The sequence below is a fragment of the Pagrus pagrus genome (genome assembly GCF_965226575.1).
Source record: "Pagrus pagrus genome assembly, chromosome: 11".
In the NCBI taxonomy this organism is placed as follows: Eukaryota; Metazoa; Chordata; class Actinopteri; order Spariformes; family Sparidae; genus Pagrus; species Pagrus pagrus.
The window spans coordinates 5700048-5719597 of record NC_140195.1 but is presented as its reverse complement, the minus strand read 5'-3'; the positions used below and the strand labels follow the sequence as shown (position 1 = coordinate 5719597).

The 19550-nt window shown below is 43.5% G+C and overlaps 2 protein-coding genes across 2 annotated transcripts in view; one reads left to right on the top strand and one right to left on the bottom strand.

Annotated features, from left to right (window-relative positions):
• The window catches only part of cd40 (CD40 molecule, TNF receptor superfamily member 5), a 34914-nt gene that overhangs the window by 1370 nt on the left and 13994 nt on the right, over positions 1-19550 (top strand). The window lies entirely within an intron of this gene.
• LOC311264718 (uncharacterized protein) overlaps positions 1-19550 on the bottom strand; it is a 39653-nt gene that overhangs the window by 16623 nt on the left and 3480 nt on the right. The window contains exons 4-11 of the mRNA XM_084365809.1: positions 18934-19107; positions 18552-18709; positions 17959-18147; positions 17194-17797; positions 16741-16906; positions 9549-9660; positions 6253-6343; positions 3522-3608 (exon numbers count right to left, since the gene is read on the bottom strand). Coding sequence (XP_084221935.1) covers positions 3522-3608; positions 6253-6343; positions 9549-9660; positions 16741-16906; positions 17194-17797; positions 17959-18147; positions 18552-18709; positions 18934-19107 — 1581 coding nt within the window. The remainder of the gene's footprint in view (positions 1-3521; positions 3609-6252; positions 6344-9548; positions 9661-16740; positions 16907-17193; positions 17798-17958; positions 18148-18551; positions 18710-18933; positions 19108-19550) is intronic.

Here is a 19550-nt window from a genome sequence, read left to right as displayed (position 1 = left end):
TGCAACTTTGCGTTTCTTTCGGTTCCATTTTCTATTTCATGTTGTGACATCGCTGTGCTGATGATCTGGTTAGGTTTAGGCACAAGAACCACTTGGTTAGGGTTTGAAAAAGATCATGTTTTGGCTCAAAATACTTCACAAACATGGCTAGAAATTGTCTCACAGTCTCCTCAGAAACACCTGGAGGTGTCACGCTAATGTTTAAACCCAATCTCGAACTATTGCCATTGTCCTGGCAGCCCTTTCTCTGCTAACTACACCACCATCCTCTCCACCTCCAGATTAAGACAGTCAGGTCATAGACGTGTAATTGGTAGCCTATGACACGGACAGTGTTTGTCAGTGGTTTGCGTTATCGTTAACTGGCGACAATTTATCACTGATGACTCGGTTGTGTTAGCTCTCCCGCTAGCTACCAACAGCTAGGAGACTCATCTAATTTCTGTGCAGGAATTTCTTGATTTTGCTGCTTCATAATAAAACCCTTGAAATAACGGAGGAGTTTTATTGTGAAGAATTTTAGGAAACGAAACGTGCCACCAAATCAATGGAGCGGCTTTTTCTGATGGTGCTGCAGGGAGGAAGAGTGTTTACAGTCGCTCCTCTGAAGCACGCCAAGCCGAGCACGTCATCAGTTGCAAACACACCTTCAAGCGGTTAGCCTTGTTCAGATGGAAATGCAAATCTCTGCGGCGCCGGGCTGACGTGCTGAGGGCCGACAATGAGCCCATTCCACACTCGAGAACACACTCCGACGCTCGACACAAAGGTGAGGCTTTATGCTTTCTCAGACATTTTTTCAAACAGTATTTTTTTAGTTTTACAAATAAAAAACTTGGCTGAAGACAGGCCGGTTCAACAAATGCATGTCTGTTTAACTTCTGTCACAGAGAAGAAGCTTTCTTAAGGGACCTAACCAGGGCGAGATGAAGGCCAACAAATCTACAGCCCAGTATCTCACTACATATCGCTCCGTATTTGCATCCACACTCATTTTTGTGCAATCAAATCTGAGGGACTTGACTTTGAAATCCCTCTTGTGTACCAGCAGCTACATTTTCTGTTTCACCTCCGTCAAGCTGCAAAAGCTAAAGATTTTCTAACTCTAGTTTCATTGTGACTTAATTGGAAAAAGGAGGTGCGATCGACAAAACTGCTGAAAAAGCAACATTTAGTTTTTTCCACACAGTACATCACAGTACACCTCCCAGTCCTGAGCACTTCTTCCTGTCTACCGCATCACTGACTTTGCCTCTGTGTGTTTGCCTCATATTTATATTTGGAAACGGCTTCACACAGAGCACGGTAAACAGTCGATAATGCATCGTAAAACCTGTCAGTGTCACCGGCAGTGCACATCTTAGGTGAGAAACATCTCCCAGTTGGTGACTTCTCCATTTTCTCTCCTTGAGCCCCGTCTTGTCAGTCGGCGAGGTAAATCCTCCTTAATGTTCAGGCTTTAAGGAGTCTGCGGTGTCAGAGAATCAAAGGATTTAGAGTATTGTCCAACAGGGAGGACCCCGACCTCTCCATGTTTGAACATGTTTTATTGTGAGACGGGGCCACACTCCGCTGTCGAGAGTAGATTAGAAAGCAAAATGCTTCTTGTACCTGAACGTAAATACCAAAGTTTGATCTAAAAGTGGCCTTTTTTCTTTTTTTTTTTAATAAATCTCAAGTCACAAGTAGGAAGAGAAACAACATCGGGGAGAGAAAGCCAAGAGTAAATTGAAACTTAATGAAATTGCTAATCTTTCTTGTCTTGTCATCTCGCTGGCACACGATATGTTTCTCTCCGCGTTTTAGACAAAGAAAAATTGCTGTCACAGTCAATGGATTACAGTGCCATCATTCTTATCCATTGTTTCTCCTCATTCTCAGACAGTCAGCAGACAGGAGATTAGGGCTGAAGCACTGATGCTGAAAGGAACAGAAGCTTGAGAGAATCACATGAAAAAAAGAACAGAAGAGCTGGGAGGTATTCTCGACTGACTGCAATATCTTCACACCCTGCAGTCCTCCATGCCAATAAACTGCAGACATCTATAAGAGTGCTAACGATTAGTCTGACTAATGATGAACCTGTGATATCCGCTGCACTGCCAGGCCTTAAACATTAGGCGACATGTGGAAAGGTTAAGAAAAAAATAAGCTAATAGATAACTGACATTTATATTGTAATTTTGTGCATTTTTTTCTTATTTTGCTTTTTAAAGTGGGTGTTATTGGTGACATTTTTCAGAGGTGTTGATGGTGAGCAACTGGCTATTTTTAATGAGATGTGAGGGCATTTTCAAGCCATCTTTGTTGAATCAAACAGTATATTTTTAACAAGATGTCCCAACATTTTCTAGCCATGTTTGAGGTGACAAAACTGGGTATTTTTAATGAGATGTGAGGACATTTTAAAGCAACCTTTGTGGCAACAAACTGCATAATTTTACAGAACCGTGGGACATTTTCCAGACGTGTTGGTAACAACACCACCAAGTATTTTTAACAGGATGTTGGTAGCTGTGTTTATGGCGAAAAAAACAGTTATTTTTGATGAGATGTTTTGTTTTCAAGCCGTCTTCGTGGCAATAAAACAGGATATATTAGACGAAATGTCGGGACATTTGTCAGGCATGCAACACCAACTATTTTTAACGAGACATCAGGACAATTTCAAGCCGTTTTCTCGGCTACAAAGCCTTTTTCAGCCATTTTTGAGGCGACCAAAGTTGGAATTTTAGCCAAAACATGAATTCCTAACCATAACCAAGTGGTTTCTGTGCCAAAACCTAACCAGACTTGAAGCGCAGCGCTGTCACAACACAACATAACATTTTTAAAGAGTCGCCTCAGGTAGATCTTCATCTGTAGTTGTGGTTGTTTAACAGTGAAGACAACAACTCCCACGATCCCACGATACGTCATGACATCATCAGACCCCATCTTTTGCTTTCAATGTTTTGTTTGAGAGAGTGGGAGAAGTGACATACTGAGCATTTAAGAGTGTTTGTCTTTTACCAAAAGTTTTTCTGAAGTTGAATTGATGAATCCTTCCTCTCCAAAGTGAAAACCAAAGTGGGTTTCTGATGAATGTAAAAACTTTGCACAGAAAAATGGAACCTGATTTGATTAAGATCCATATTTTTTCTTCCCTCATCAAACGGAGCGAGGTGTCTTAAAGTGCCTCTCATGCCTCTCTGTTTTCAAGACTCTTAACCATCAGGCAAATAGAAAAGAAACTACTTCACCTACCACTTCAAACACAAAGCTCCAACTGAAGGGAAAAAAGCTTTTATGTATTAATGTCAGTTTGTTTCCAGATGGTCTTTTCATTTATGTCTCAAGCCGGGATGTAACTGAACATTAGCATTTGCATTATGGAATAAATTTGCATGTTTCGTGCCCCGCCATGTGCTGCGGAGGCTGCGGTTTTACCCTTTTTCAGCTTAGTAGGAATGGAACAAACTTTAAAAACCTCTGATTCGACCTTTGGTTGGACTCCGTAGGTGAATCGAGTAAAAACTCACCGGCTGCAGGTCGCTCATGCCGGTCGGTAGCTCTCTCAGAGTCAGCAGCAGGTCGAGCTGTGTGCTCAGGTAGGGGACGTTGCACATCTGTAGCGGAGAGAGAGGATGTGAGCGTAATGGGCTGTGTGTATACAGAAGAGAGCGCAATTATCACATCATTACACAACCTATTTCCATGTGATTATTCAGAATTATTTAAAAAAGCGGCGCTGCAGGGAGATGCCGCAATAAGATACAGTCATCGGATGGCTGCAGTTTGTTCTCGCATGGCTCAAGTTCTTTGGCGAGATAACCTCAGGCAAAAGTGAAGCGCTGCGGGCCTGTCGACGGGCTGATTTAATAGAGAAACTGAAGGCTTGACACCTCGAAACGATTGGCTGAGCTGCCTAGTCGACCTTTGAGTCGGGGTAACCTCTAATAAATCACTCCACATTGTCAGACCATCTCGCTCGTGCTCAGGTGCCATCTCCCAAAAGCCAAAGGGCACTCGGTCTGACGGATGGTTAAGAAGAGATATTAGGATTAGTGATAGAAATCAAGGCCGTGTAATCATTTGGCTATTTATAAAAATAAATGTGCCAGTATGTGTCATCCTCCACACTCAGAAGATCCATTTTCTCTCCTTATCACATTTTCTGACACATTTATGTTTTGTAATGGGGGGGAGGAGGTTAACAGATCACACTGATTCCACGCCAAGGTAACACTGTTATAATTTTACTCCTCCTTGGCTAAAACTGTATTCACACGTTAGTCGCTGCATTTAAAGTAAGCACATTTCCTAACATTTCACTTCTCAGATCTTTAACTGGAAACTTGTCTTGTTCGTCAAATTTAAGATATAAAAAGGAATTCTTCATGCTTTGGTACCGAGCAGGAGAAAAGCAGGACAGGCGTGATTTAGGAACATACACAGAGCTCATGTACAGTGTAGCGTAACAGGATGAAGCCTCCCAAAGCGTGATTATGATTTGTTTTATCTGGAGGAAAAGGTCAGCACTTCAACGCTAATATATTGACAGATCTCTCAAATGACAGAGAATCCGTCCTCAGATGCCTCCACAGACAGCCTGAGAGGAAAGTGATTATTCAGAGCTGTTATACAGATACAGGGTCTGAAGGAAACAAGACCTTAGAGTCTACAGTCGTGCTAGAAGCTCTTTGAGGCTGTACGCTGGCACAGGGGTGCTAATGCAAGAGTGCTAGCACACTTGTGTTCACAACGTGAACACATGTTAGCAGGTATAATATTCACAACCCACCCACACAGCCATATAGGTCGATAGTGAAAGCAGGTTATTACGACCCATATTTTACATTTCTTGTAAGGTGGCGCCCTCCAGTGGCTGCAATAATTAATACAGCTGCAAAGGAGGAAGTCAGGTGCAGTTGTACAAAGAGGGAAAAGTGGTGAGAAACCAGAAAGTTACGTCAAGTTAACGTAATAGATCTCGACAATGATTGATCTCATTTCCAAGCTGAACAGCAACAGCTACTGTCGCAACATGGGAGATGAGGAGTATGTGCCAAAACACAACTATCTTCAAGATCCAATATGTAAGAATGTTAGTGTAAAATATTACAAAAAATACGTCAAATTAACAACAGAATTTGAAGAATTAATTATTTGACGTCGTGACCTTGAAATCTTTCTCCACCCAGGCATCCAAAGCTCACTCCCCCAGTTCTCCAAGCCCCCAGTCTGGGTTGAGTATATACAGTATCTACGATGGGTCCGCTAGCTGCACGGCTAACTGAGCTAACTAGCCAACTGCAGCTACAGTTAGCAGCAGCTAGTGGTTACTCTGGTGATATGCTGAAATACAGAAATTCATAGGCTTTTTCTGGTCTGGCTATAGTTTACAGTGTATTTCAAAATTGTGAAAAAACTATAGCAGTTTTAATCGCGGATCATGATCGCGATTCATTCGAATCTATTTTTGGCCATAACGGCCACTCATATGTCACAGAAATCCATTTAGCAATTTCTGGACCAAAGTGGTGGATCAGCCACATCGACAGTGTGGTACAGACAGCAGCAGAGACTGACAATCCCATACGGCTCATGGAGGAAACGCTCCAACTCTGAGTCATAACGATGCCAAAGATTGTTAAACTGTGACGCTTCGAAAACGAATGTGTCGGCCCTTTCATTTGCTTTAATAATTTAATGTTTTTCTGGGGGGAAATGTGTGAAATGACTGAAAATTGCAGAACATTATTCTTTGAAAGAAACCCTCAAAGAGAGAGCAATCACCTTTAATCTTAAGAGTTTCAGTTTCAGCTCGTATTAAGTGCAGTATTTGAATATTTGCTTTAAGTGGCAGCATTAAAGAGGATTGATTGTGTTGTGTGTTCAGCAGCATTCAGGGCGACTGCAGTCAAACACAGAAGGCATGCTTCTCCAGAAGGTTGTAGGAGATGCCGCCCTGTATCAGACATATGAAATCTCTTATCTGGTGTTAAATATTCCTGAATGGCACTGTAGGGTGATCTTCCTGCAGCCCTTTAGCCAACCACACACTGGTCATACGACCGCAGGCGTGCTTGTGAGAGTGAAAACCACATGAATGCTAAGAGCTCGTCATGACAACCACAGTGTGTGTGAAGGAGGAGGAGGAGGAGGAGGAGGAGGAGGAGGCAGGTGAGTGAAGATTCAACAAACATGAGGAGCTTCATTAAATTGTGCCGAGGTCACGGTCAAACCTAAAAGAATCTGTAAAAACTGTACCTCCATCATGTAGCGGTCCACAATGTGCAGTTCTTCCACAGGTCCTTTGTGGGATTTGTACATTTCCACGTCATCCATGGTGGGGACGTACCTTGAACATAAAAACAAGCATAATAATATCACTTTTAGAAGCTAGGCCTGTTTTTAAAATGCTTTAAGGTCTTGAAAATGTATTTTCTCAATCAGATTGTTCACATTTAAGATTCCTGTGGTTTATTTTCCTGTCGTCACCCTGATTTGAAGAGGGTAGGGCTCCGTTGCCAAGAATGATTTAACATATTTCTGAGCACAAATTCAGCAACATTTGACTCAGAACTGATCAAACAACACCCACACAGTTTTTGGCAATTACCATTTCTGCCCACCACTGATAGGTTCACATTAATATGTGTCATAAGCCGAAGTATCATATTGACTTTCATATCAGGGGATGGAGAAGGCTGCCAAGCCAGTGACCACTATTCAAGACTGTGAGACATTTGTAAGTGTGAAACCAGTGCATATTTTTAAGAAGACCTCAGGACATCTCACGTCGTGTTTGTAGCAACTAACATATGTTTTTAAAGCAGCAATATGTAACTTTTTTACCTTAAAATGACTTCAAAATCATCCTGATGATGAAGTTTCCCGATGGATGGATAGCGTTACTCGTCGCTAATATAACTACTGCTAACTAAGCTAGTTATCTTATCTGACATTACAGCCGATAATATTGTTACAGAAACACTGGATTTGTATTTACAGCAGTCGTGTTACACTTAGAAACTGAGGGGTGTCAAATCACACAGCATATTGCTGCTTTAAATTAAAACATGATCTTTTCCTAACCCTAACCAAGTTTCAGGCTTTAATGGTCTCGTTCCTTCCATTGTCTCTGCATTTCAATGAAACTACGAGAAGGTAGATCTGTCAATAGACGAGTGCATCATATCACAACGGGGAAATCTCATCTAACCAGCGAGCCGTTTCTCTCCAGGCATCTCATCCGTGGAGCACATCTCACATCTGCTAAATCTGGCATATAGATTTGAGTTAATTTGTATGGTGTGTAATCACTAAAACAGTGCCAGAGGTGTTCAACTAAACACTACTTGAAAATCTTTTCTTCGCTGCTCTCCAATGGTTTAACTTCTCACCTTGCTGCACTGATGTACAGGTGTGACCCAGAGTCCTGTGACTTTGCATGTGGGTTTGGTTACAGGCTCATCAAAACAAATTTCTGTCTCAGAGGTGACGGCGAGGTGAAACAGACCGCTGTTTGGCAAAACTGGGTCATTAAAGCGACTGTCGGAACATTTTCCTGTCATCTTTGTGGCAACAAAAGTGGGTATTTTAAGCCGAAAACACAATCTTTCCCCAACTCTAACCGAGTGTTTTTATGCCCCAAAATAACCAGACCTCAAATCCAACATATCTGCGGTTAAGGTGGTTAAATAGTGCCACCTTAGATGTTGATATGGCTAAGTTGTTAGCAGTTACAGAGCAATAGACGCATCAATATGAGGTCGCGTTTGTGTCCAGTGTTCACGCTCCGAGTGAGAAAACCAAAAAAAAACCTTTTAAGCTTGTAGAGCTCGGAGACTTCACCCTTGTGCGTGACCCCTTTCACATTACACAGAGTCATTGATACATTGTCATTATGAAATATTGATTATATTTTTGCTCTGAGGCTCCGCATCAGACTGGAAAGAAGCGGTCATGTGGTTAAGAATAAACACAGAGCAAGAAACCTGGACACGGAGAATACAGGAAAGCTTGACAACAATCTCAGAAAGCAGAAACTTTCCCTTCCAGAGCCGAAGTCTGTAGGTGCCACACTGAATATTTTATCGATGAGGGGGAAGAGTGCATGTTGGAGGTGTATAGTGTCTGTACAGTCGACTGTATATACAGTGATGGGTTGGATTTCTGCTGCTGACTCACATCTTATAGGCATTCTGATGTGTAAATTACTCTTGAACTTTATATTCAGAATCGATTGATTTCACTGATGTTGGTATTATTGATAGTACTGCAACCCGTGTGCAAGAATTGCATTCATCCATATTGTATAGTTCATTGATTTTTATGTGGTGTGATGTTGAAAGGTGAGGAGCAGCACAGATAAAAAGCCACTGACAGTTCACGGCTGCTGCGTCTGGCATCTCTGTTGGGCCGACTATGAATTAAGGCAAGTTAATACATTTAAACTATGCGGTTGTTTTCCTCGTCTGCACTATTGAACCACCTGATTTCCCTCTAAAAAATCCAATAACATTAATGAGCCTAAATGTAAATGCCCTTATTAATCAACCACACTTAACTCTAGATCTATAGATCTGTTTAAAAATGTATGTCACGACTGTGGATGTTTTCCTTTCTCTATCAGAAAACACTTTCTCATTTTGACCTTCGCCTCTTCATATCATCGCATGTTTTTTTTTTTACCTCCCTCCCTCGGGTCTGATGCCATCGCACGGATTCCCCGTGCCCTGGAGAAAGGCGAGTGATTAAAAGCCAAATAGCGCTGATGGTCCTCGTCAGCTTCTATAAAGCAGCGAGACGCTGATGGGAGCGGCTATTTACCCGCTCGCACTGAATTTGACCCCCGCCTGTCTTAAATTGGGCTTCCTGCCTCCGTCATTTCTGACCTCAAACCCCGAGGCGTTCACTTTTTCATGAGCCGGGCCACGTGCCGCTGGAGTAGCACCGGTCATTAATATTGCAGCACCTGTTGGGAGTGGTTCTTTCAGAGATTGTATTCCTCAGGCCTACACCACGGCGCATTAAAATATATATTATGTTTTCATGGAATAAATAAAATCCTCCACACAGCACATTAGATCACTCTCGCCTTCCAGGAGGTCAGCCTCCGAGGCCGCTGAGTAAATTGCAGGTAAAGAATCAGGAAGCATTTTACCCACTTTCAGTCTCATATTCCTGAGGGCATGTCGATAGTTTCCATCTCCGTAAATAACCCCAGATAAAACTTTTATTAGTAAGCTGCTCTGGTAAAAGGTTCTGGCATCTGCTCTTTAGTGTTAGAACACCGTGAATGACTGCTGTGCGAGCCGTGCGTCCTCCTCACATGAACTAGCTGCGGTTTCCCCTGTTCCTCCTCGTCCTGCATTCACATCTGTTGTTGACGATTTGCTAAGCTGCTGGTTTCCAAAAAAGGGGTTCGTTGCCTCTGCCAATTCAAAACACACATGAACCGCCCACAGACTCCGGCTACAGAAAGTCATTCACCTCTCAGCTCCACTTGTCACGCCATCGGGAGTGAATGCAAATCAGCGCTTTTTGGCACAAATTCCTACCTCCTCAGAGAGGTGATGTGCTCATCAGACAGGCCTCCGTCTTCCTCGTTAATGATGAACAGGTTGTCCTTCAGCTCTCCTGGTTGCACCGGAAAACTTTTGAGGAAAATGTCTGGAAGAACAAAAGATTAGGAGAAAGTTAACACACTGAAAAGGACGTGAAAGCTTTTCCTTTTGACGGATTGTCTTCTTATCCCGCGATGAAATGACTTAAAAAAGCATTGTGAAGACAAAGGGTCCTTTGCTTAATTACTTTCCCCCCAAATGCCTAAGGGAAATGCACAAATTTGCATTCTATCAAGTCAAAGCTGATGGGACTTCTTTTTTCTGTTTTACAGAAAATTCCTCTGCATAATGCAGGAGCTTTGCAAAGCATTCATTAGGAGCCAGCTTCAGGAGCTGTCGACATGTATGTAAAACACATGGAGAGCGGGACAAAAACACAGCCGAGATGCTTCAGCCAGTCAGACGCTCGGCCGTTGATTTGGAATCGTCACATCTTACTTCCTTTCATGAAAGTTGTGCGCTTGTCAGCCGGCTTGTGGTCAAAAACTTTTTCCTGACGTGAAACTCTCTGTTCTTCACCGCAAGTAGCGAACGCTTCCCTCCCCGTAATTTGAGATGCTGAAAGCTCTTTGTCAGACATGTAGAAGGAATTCTTTGACATGTTGTAAAATAAACTGTCTGGAGGAGATCGATACTGCTGTCCATTAAATATTAAGCTACAGCCAGGAGATGTTAGGCTCTGTTTCAGGGCCTTGCCTTTTTCTCAATATGGCAAGTTTTTTCCTCACTCGAATTGAGGGTCTAAGGACAGAGGATGTCCGTCACTGTACTGATTGTAAAGCCCCCTGAGGCAATGTGATTGTGATTTTAGGCTGTATGAATAAAATTGGTTTGATTTATTAAAGGTTTCAGGATGTGTTGGGAGGTCAGTGTTGTTTTGCCTCTGAGTGGAGGAACAGAGCTGAATCAGCATCTGGTTGGAAAGATTGAACTGGCAGGATGAGACCAAAGACCATGAAGCTACTCTTTAGACCTGGATGCGATGACGCCGCTCAGCCTTGCTTCCAATTTTTCCCAGTGGTGACTCGTGGTACTGCAGCGAAAAATTCCCCTTTGGCCCAAACAGCATTTAACCCATACAGCACCATCATAAGTCTGTAAAACTGTTGACAGGACACCTCAATCTGCAAACAAGGTCAGTTATCACTCTTTCTATTATGATTTGTTGATTCATGGAGGTGTTATATTTGTAGAACTTGAAAAAAAAAAAGTGACACACAAAAGTAAAGTTTACAGGCTGAGCTGCAAGACAGAGACACTCCTGATGAAGTATATTCAGTGGGCTACATAACCAGGAAGTAAACCCGGAGGCTAGAAAACTGTGCCAGGCGAGCAATTCTCATTGGACTGAATAGACGCCACATTTGCCTTCATCATCTAGTTGTAGTATTACATTTGTGGTGTGTGACATTTTGAATATGCATTATTTGTGCGCCCCACCGTTGGGAGACTTAAAACGAGCTAGCAGCAGTTAGCAGCTTATCACGCTCTCAACGTGGTCCGAGAGCTCACTTTCGAGCAGAGGACGAGATTGACTGGAATCGTTATTTCCATGGTATGCCATAGTTCAGGAAGCACTGCCCACTGCACATTTTATATGTCATATTAGAGCTACATGCTACATGTTACGGTCGCCACACCTCTTTTGTTTCCTCAGTGCTGGCATGCTATCTAAAATCACACACCAGGGAGGCGTTATGCTGCATTTGTGTGGCTCCGATCAAAGCCAACATAGCTTAGCTGGACATTGGAAACAGAAAGCCGAGCCGAGTCCCAAAATCTTCCCATTAGCACCTTTTTGTTGAATCCATTCAAAAAAACAAAATGTGAATACAACAGTCGCTGGCCCTGCCAAGAAAAGAAAACTCAGAATTGCAAATTGTCGTTTTAACACGTCGTTTTTTGTGCAGTTAAATAAGTTAAGTTAAATTAACTGGCGAGCATTCAAGGTGCTTGTTACCTTCCGGCTGATCAAGGCTAGCTTTTGCCCCTCTCTATGCTAAGCTAAGATAACTGGCTGCTGACTGAAGCTTCAAACTGAACTGACTGATATGAGAGTGGTATCGATCTTCTCATCTAACTCTCAGCAACAAAGCTGATAAGTATATTTCTCCTTTAGCCGTCCCTAAAGGCTGACTTCCAAAATAAGGATTAAAATGTTCTGATCCAAATCATCAAACTAATTGAAAATCTACTCATGACAAAGTGAATAAAATAATCAGGTGAAAGGAAAAGGAGAAGCATAGCCGTAATCAACACGTCTCTAAATCCTTGACATTAAAGACCTGAGACAGTAATCCCCCGTCAGGACCAACAGAGGCTGTCGTGTCACATTTTCAAAATGAGGAATCACAACATCAAACATCCGAATAATGCCGAAGCGCTACTAGCGTCCTCGGGAGAGAGAGGGGTTACGGCTCCTGGTCGGAAAAAAAAAAACCACACAAGTGCAAGTCAAGCCCTTTGTTGATTTGCACTCAGACAAACTGTGCATTGCCCAGGCAAATTAGAGTATAGAGGTGGAGAGTGCATCCCACTGGGTGCAGGAAGCCGCAGGTGTACTTTTAATTAGCAGTGCGACATTTCCAGACATTAAATAGGCAGCGTGCACACAGGCTCTCAATAAAGCACGGTATTAGTCGGACACACAGTCTCAACAGAAATGCACCATGATCGTACAAAACCACAGCGGCTCTCACCGAGTGGGGGAAAGATTTACTCAAGTACTGTGCTTCAGTGCACTTTTAAGGTGCTTGAATGTTTATGCTGCACAGTACTTCAGAGCCACAACATTTTAGAGGGAACATAATGGGTTTTTTTTTAATCTACTACAATTATAGGACATTTTATGAAACAAATCCAACTTCAGACCCAACACAAAAAAGCTTGTCTGGTTCCTTGTCATGTTTCAGAGGTCCACCAACTTTACAAATAGGCCGCATTCCCACCCGAACTACCCAGAACCTTTAGTCCCAGTGCAATTTTTTTCAACAAACTAGTTGTGTGTGTTTCCAACAGACACAAAAAAAAAAGACACATAGCCCACAGATGTATGAAAAAGCATTTTTGCACTTTACTATACAACAGCGATTAAATGGTTCAGCGCTTCAAGCCCCCACCCCCAAAGTTCCTGTACTTTTGAAAAGTTCTTCCTTTTTGGGGGGTAAAAAATTTTCCCCCCTGAACTTAATTTGACACCGAGTTCCTCCGAAGGTTCCTGCTCTCTGGGGGAAGTTCCTACAGTGCAAACGTGGCTACAGTTACTGTAAATAGTTGTTTATCCAACATTTCACAAAAACAGCAAACATTCCCAAAAATGAACAAATCTGGCAGCTGAACTGAGCTGTTATTTCTTCTTCCCTGCATCAGTAATCATTTCTTGGGGGGGCCTCGGGGGCCCAGACACACCAAACCAACATCAAAGAGCAAGTTGCATCACCTCACGCTGCCTGTTTTTCTGGCAAAAAAAGCTGCACTTGAACACACCGCAAAGACTACAGCCAACGGCCAACTAGCTCATATTTTCTGCACCTCTGTCGGAGGAGATAACTCTCCATACCAGCAGGTGGCGGTAGTCTCGATAACATTCAACACTGTGGATATATACAAACTGTTGTAATGACTGCTGTACACCATGCACACCACGTCTAATCAAGAATATGTCTGTCTACAAATGACACACAGGCGAACGTGGAGCTCGTTTCTAAACTGATGTAAGCGAGTCTTTCACAAAGAAATGCACAGTCCAGCAGCATTAAACGACTTAAACCTATCGTCCTCAGGCAATAGAGAGAGACGGGGAAGGCCTCAGTTTTAATTTCCCGTTCTAATCTACTCACATATGGTCAATAAAAAAGTGATTAATGCATTTAAACTTAGAGCCCTTCAGCTGTAGCAGTACTTAGCTCCACCTTGACCAGCTGCAACAGTTAAATGCTGCAAATGCACCGATGAATCAGTGTTGACCATCTCATTACTTTAAATATATCAGTCACAGGGAGCATTTATCTACAGAAAAAATACTTGAAGTTATACTCATGAAGTTTTAAGTATCTTCTCTACTTTTACTCAAGTCGGCTTTTGTATGCAGGATTTCTTTCTTGCAGCGGAGTTTTCTACACTTAATTAAAGGATCTGAATACTTGTGTCACCACTGATCTCATCAAAGACTCAGACATATTGCGGGAGCACGTCTGTGTGAAGACATTTCATTTGATCAGACTCTATTAAAACTTTAACCGATTTAAATGCGTGGTGGCGTGCAGAGAGGAGCCAGTTATGGCTATTACAGAGTCCCAGCACACACACACACACACACAGGTTTTTCTATCTGTCTTTCATCTGCTCTGTTGGTATTTCTTTTTAAAGGATGCAATCAGAAAAATCAATATGAGCTACAATCCTGTTGCCAAAGGTCTCTCGGATTCTTGTAGAGCACTTACGTGTAACGCTATAAATAAGTGCACGGATCATTACCGCATTGTCCCGTGCACTTGTTGACGCAGCTGATGTTCCTGCGTGCCCACAATGATCATGTTGATCACCAGAGGAAACCACTGAAAACCGCAGCACAGCAGAAACACAACCACCTGCTCAAGTTGTCTAACTCCATCTGCCTCAGCGTGTAACAGCTAAACAACATAATGTCTTTAAAAGCCGCGGCGGATACAGTCAGAGTCTCCTAATCAACAGTTCTTAGCTTATGTGTTAATTATTGATTACACACATGCATCACATGTTATCTGATGGAGGTGTAGTCTCACTGTCTGCTGAGTCGTCGTCAAAACAATGCTAGGTTTCTCGTGCACACTGGCTCCCGGTGTAATGGGATCAGATGACTAAATAGTGTGGCAACGAGTGAGAGATGAGCTGAATAAACAGCACAAATTTAGGCAGGTTTGTGGTGATAAACATGCAAACAAGCGCAGGGAGGGTGTGTGTGTGTGTGTGTGTGTGTGTGTGTGTGTGTGTGTGTGTGTGTATGTGTGTGTGTGAGGGAGTGTGATGGCATGGGGGGGGGGTGCCAAGAGGGAGAGAAGACCTATTAACAGCATTTAACAACATTTAACAGCATTTATTCATACATGGCTTCAGAGAGAGGCTGACTCCTGGAGGACTTCTTGTGTTTTCTAACCAAAGGAAACACCTCAAATAATGATCGTGTTTTGTTTATAGTGTGGGTCACATTACTGGGTCAATATCGGCAATACAAATGCAGTGATTTAATATAACTAGTCCATTTACTAAAGTCCAAAATGTAGGTACTTTTCTTGGGTATTAGCATTTAACGTTGCTTATGTCGGCTATGCTACACTTAGAGGAAAACGTTTTTACTCTCCTAATGTCCTCTGACAGTTGAGGTAAAACAAGACGGGCGTTCACTCGATGGAGAGCACCGGTGTTGTGTCAAAGTCTGTTCCCTCGTCGATATGTGTTTCCCCTGACCACCCGGATTTGAGACAGTGTAACACTGACAATCCTCCTCCTGGATCAGTACCAAAACCTGCCTACTTATTAATACAACCAGGTGTTTTACTCTGCCTTTTCATAGCGCTGATATCAGAGTTTCTACTTCAAACTTTTTTTTTTTTGCTCTGGACCATAGCCAGGCTGCTAACACTGTCTTTGTGACAGCAGTGCCAACACTACGGGGAAACACTCGGAGGGAAGGAAGTTGAAATGTTGCCTGGTCTGTATCCACTTTAGGTGACATTTTCTATTTTCGTAATGGAGTTTTTTTTTACATGAGAGTATCGTACAGCCCTCATCTAATCCTTGCACGTGTCACCTTGACAAATCTAACTGGAACTAACATTGTACATTAGCTTCCACCTCCACTGTTGTTGGATTGAATCATCGGTTGCACATGTCATCCAGGTTTCTCGTCACGTCCATTCAGATCCCATCTCAAACTTGTAATGCATGATATCATTTTATTCTGTATTTCAATGGTTTTATTCTTAAATGTCTATGTTGAGGCAAATGCCAGGACACATTATCTTTATGTTTGCATACTTGGCAAATAAAAAAGTCTGATCCTGCAACTTCATCAAGTTACGGATCTGAATCGTTCCTCCACCACTGCTCTCTATGTCAGTGTTAATATGGCCAGAGTAAGAGACACAGCATGACAGAGAGTTCCCCTTGTTCTTCAAATGTCTACATTTTTCTAAAGCTTGCAGCAGAGAGATGCCTGGCCTCGGGTTGCCTGCAGGCTGTCATCACTCAGCTGCTGCTCCTGACACAACCAAAGTTTCCAGGTCAGGGGAGGAGCAGAGACTCCGGCTGCTGAGGTATTCTGTATCGAGACGGGAAATCGCTGTCGCTGTCCCTCAGATCTCATATCCATATTTCATGACCATGTGAACTCTAATTATGTTGCCAGTCTGCACGCCTACACTGATTCCATTTAGCAGGCCGCCACCACCACCACCGCCGCCACATCTGTATGGCCTCACGGTGGAGGAGCTTGCGAGGGAGGAAGGAAGCTTCTTGAAATGTTCTCCCCTGGCTCGGGGTCTTGAAATATACAAACCACGTACGCTCAGTTAATCAAAAGTGAAAAGCCATTAGATGAGATGTAGAATATGTTCCACTTCACAATAGCTCTGTGGATTGTTTGGGCAGTTATGGGCTCTGCAGGACCGGTGACACACTGCCCCCTGCAGACACAGAGCGGGAACATCCGTCTGTCTGCTTTACAGCTGCTTCACAGCCTCTGCCATCGTCTAAAAAGAGCAAAGTGGCAGCATTTACAGGCCCTCCCTAACAGAGTCTTCAGGTCAGCCTTCCTTTAATTGGCCATTTAAAGTCTAATGTATGAAAATTAAAGAGCCTGACATTAACACTGCCCCTGCAGAGATCTTCCTGTGTGGTGCTTCCCTCTGCTGGAGGGGGTTTTACTTCACACTGCAGCTTCCCAATTCACAGGAGGAATGAGCTCCTGTTATTCGAGTTCATCCAGAAGACTGCTTTTTCATTACCACACGGAAATTAGACTTATTATTTTGCCGAGAAAATCCAATTTCCGTTATAAAAACGCTGAAAATGATCTGCTGCGGGGGACAATATTTATAAGCAACCTCACCTCGGCGCTCAGGAACGCATCTATTGTCGAGCTACTCACTGAAGTTGTGTGCAATCTTCTGGTTGAGCATAATATGCTGGGTATTACTCGGCTCAGGCGCGCCCTGCGTCCCCAGATCTTTAACGGCAAATTGCTCATATAAGCGGGACGTGTCGATTTCAATCCTCCTGGCGCTTCCTTGTTGTATCCAAAATGATTTTGCAATCTGCCAAGACACAAATTAATTCAGCAGTGAGACAACTCCGTTTCATGAGGAAATCAATGTTAACATTAACAAAGAGCAACACCGGGGAAGCAATAACTGACAGACACAACAAAGAATAATTCTCAGCAATGATGCAATGAGGAATAATGAAGTGAAACCGGGCTGAAACTAACTTTTCTGTGTTGGCTCATTTAAATATGACTAATTCACACTGATGAGACCCTTCTCTTAGCTTTATACTGTAATCAAATGTTCATTCAGCGTCTTCTGATGAATGAAAGTTTCACCTTCTCGGAGCCGACTACATCCCAGTGGAAAGCCTTGGTGCGTGCTTTCTTTGAGAGTGTCTTCATTCTGAAGGGTAAAGGTGGGGCGGGCGGAGGGGCCGGGGGTGGAGGTGGAGGCACTCTGATAGAGGATGGGCTCTGATACAGAGGCTCTGGGACTGTGGGGGAGGGTGTGAGGGCGGTGTGAGGAGGTGAGGGTTGAGGGGAAGTGGGTGAAGGAGAGGGTGATGGTGGGACGAGAGGCAGGATATCAGAAGTCCTCCCAGAGGTGCGAGGTTTAGGGACGGGCTTCGAGGGAGTTTGACCCGCGTCACCAGCTGATAATTTATCTCCAGCACTTGAAGCAGGGTCGGCGTTTTCATAATCAGCCGGAGGATAACTTTGACTCGTATCTCCACCGCTCGGCTCTGGATCCGAGTCCGTGTCCTCTGACTCTTCGGCTATGCTTATGTTCTGTAGACCCATCGTTTCCACAAACATGTGTTCACCCATGGACTTCCTCTTCCAGTCCGAACACAGTCTGTCGATGGCCTGGACCCAGGCGTCTCGCTCCTTCTGGACAGACTCGGGGGCGGTTGTTTGCTCGGGGAGAGGCACCCGGAACCTGCAATAAATCAGCTAAACTTAATTTCCCCTCATCAGCAGAGACAAGTGACTGAAATTAAACACTTAGATTCATCTGAGAAGAAACACAGCTGCTGTGACAGACAGAATTAATTAACCGCTTGTTGTGATTATTGCCACATCTTAATCATCCTCACTCACTGGTACTCATTTTTGTGGGTGATCAGAGTGAACATGTCGAGGTTGGGAGGTTTCTGCACTCTGGTGTCACCGTCTGAGAGGTGAATCACGGTGGACACGGGCACCATGGATGGCGCCTCACCGTCAGCGGGGCCTCGTTGCCTGAAGGGGACCAGTGTTAGCTGGCCTGGGTGGAGCCGGACCTCATATCTGGGACGAAATAGAGAAGGAGCGTTGTGAGCCACAACAACAGGACCTGAGCTACAGGTAATAATCTACAGAAGGACCTGAAATTATTGTGGTGACTCAAACAGGAGATTTTTGACAAGAAGTCGGGACATCTCCAGCCAAGTTTGTGGCGACGGATCAGGTATTTTAAGCCAAAACATGATGTTTTCCTGACCCTTACCAAGTGGTTTTTGTGCCTAAACCTAACCAGAGCATCAGCACGCCGTTGTCACAAAAAGAAACATAAAGAAATGTAAAGTTTCAACATGTCCGTTGGCTGCAGAAATGTACACTGCTAGCATCTATTCTGGCGATTGAGTTGCCACAAATAATTTCTCATCACTAACAGCTTTAGCAGCTTTACAATAACAAGGACACATCCGTACTTCACCCATCTGAACGATGCCAGGCCGCCTCGGTGGAGCAACAAGACGCCCTCCCGAAGGCTCTGTGATGCCTGAGGCTGCTGAAGTGTTTCTGCATTACCCTCTCCAGGATCGCTGTATATGTTCCCGTAAATGATCTGATTCACGAGCTGAATGATCTGCACGAAACAGAAAGAGTCGTCGGCGTGAAAAACGTCCCCGTACAAGCATCAAGAACAAGTGGCCACAAAGGAAAACAAGAATCACATCTTTCATCGTCTCAGCATAAATTATTTGAATGTAAACGACCGACCCGACAGAGTCTCAGCGAGCATGAATATATTTAATGTGTTTTCCATCTGCTGCAGTGTAGATGCACTCACGCTCAGGAAAATAAATTCACCTTGTGTTTGTCCTCCAGTGAAGTGGCCTCCAGCTCATAGTCATGATGTCCTTTGAAGGAAATGGTGAACCTTGAACCGGTTCCATCGTCACAACTCTTGACTTTGGAGAAGGGAAACTGTTGCTTGATGATGCCTTTCTCGATGTTGCACAGCATTTTGGTCTTGAAATCAATCTGGGTCGTCACAGTGAGAAGGTATTTAATTAATATTAGCACACATCTACTGTTTATACAACACAGTCTTCTGATATATGATATAGTTTATATAGATATAGTTTTTTAGCCACATCTCAAAAACTATTGGATGGATTGACGGACACATTTCATGGCAGAGGATGAATCCCGTGATGTTGTCGGTCCTGACTTTTGCTCTTGAAATATTATCTGCATTACATAAGAATTAGCCACCTTTGAAGTTCATATTACTAAAAAGAAATAGGGGATATGCATATCACACCGCTAACTGCTGCTAACTATAGCTGCAGTCAGCTAGTTAGCTCGGTTAGCCGTGCAGCTAGCGGTTTGGACTTGGAGCTCTGAGCACCGGGGAAGTCTTGTTGTTTATACCGCTGGCACAGGAGCTTTGGACCAGAACGGGCTAGGGCTAGCTGGTTAGC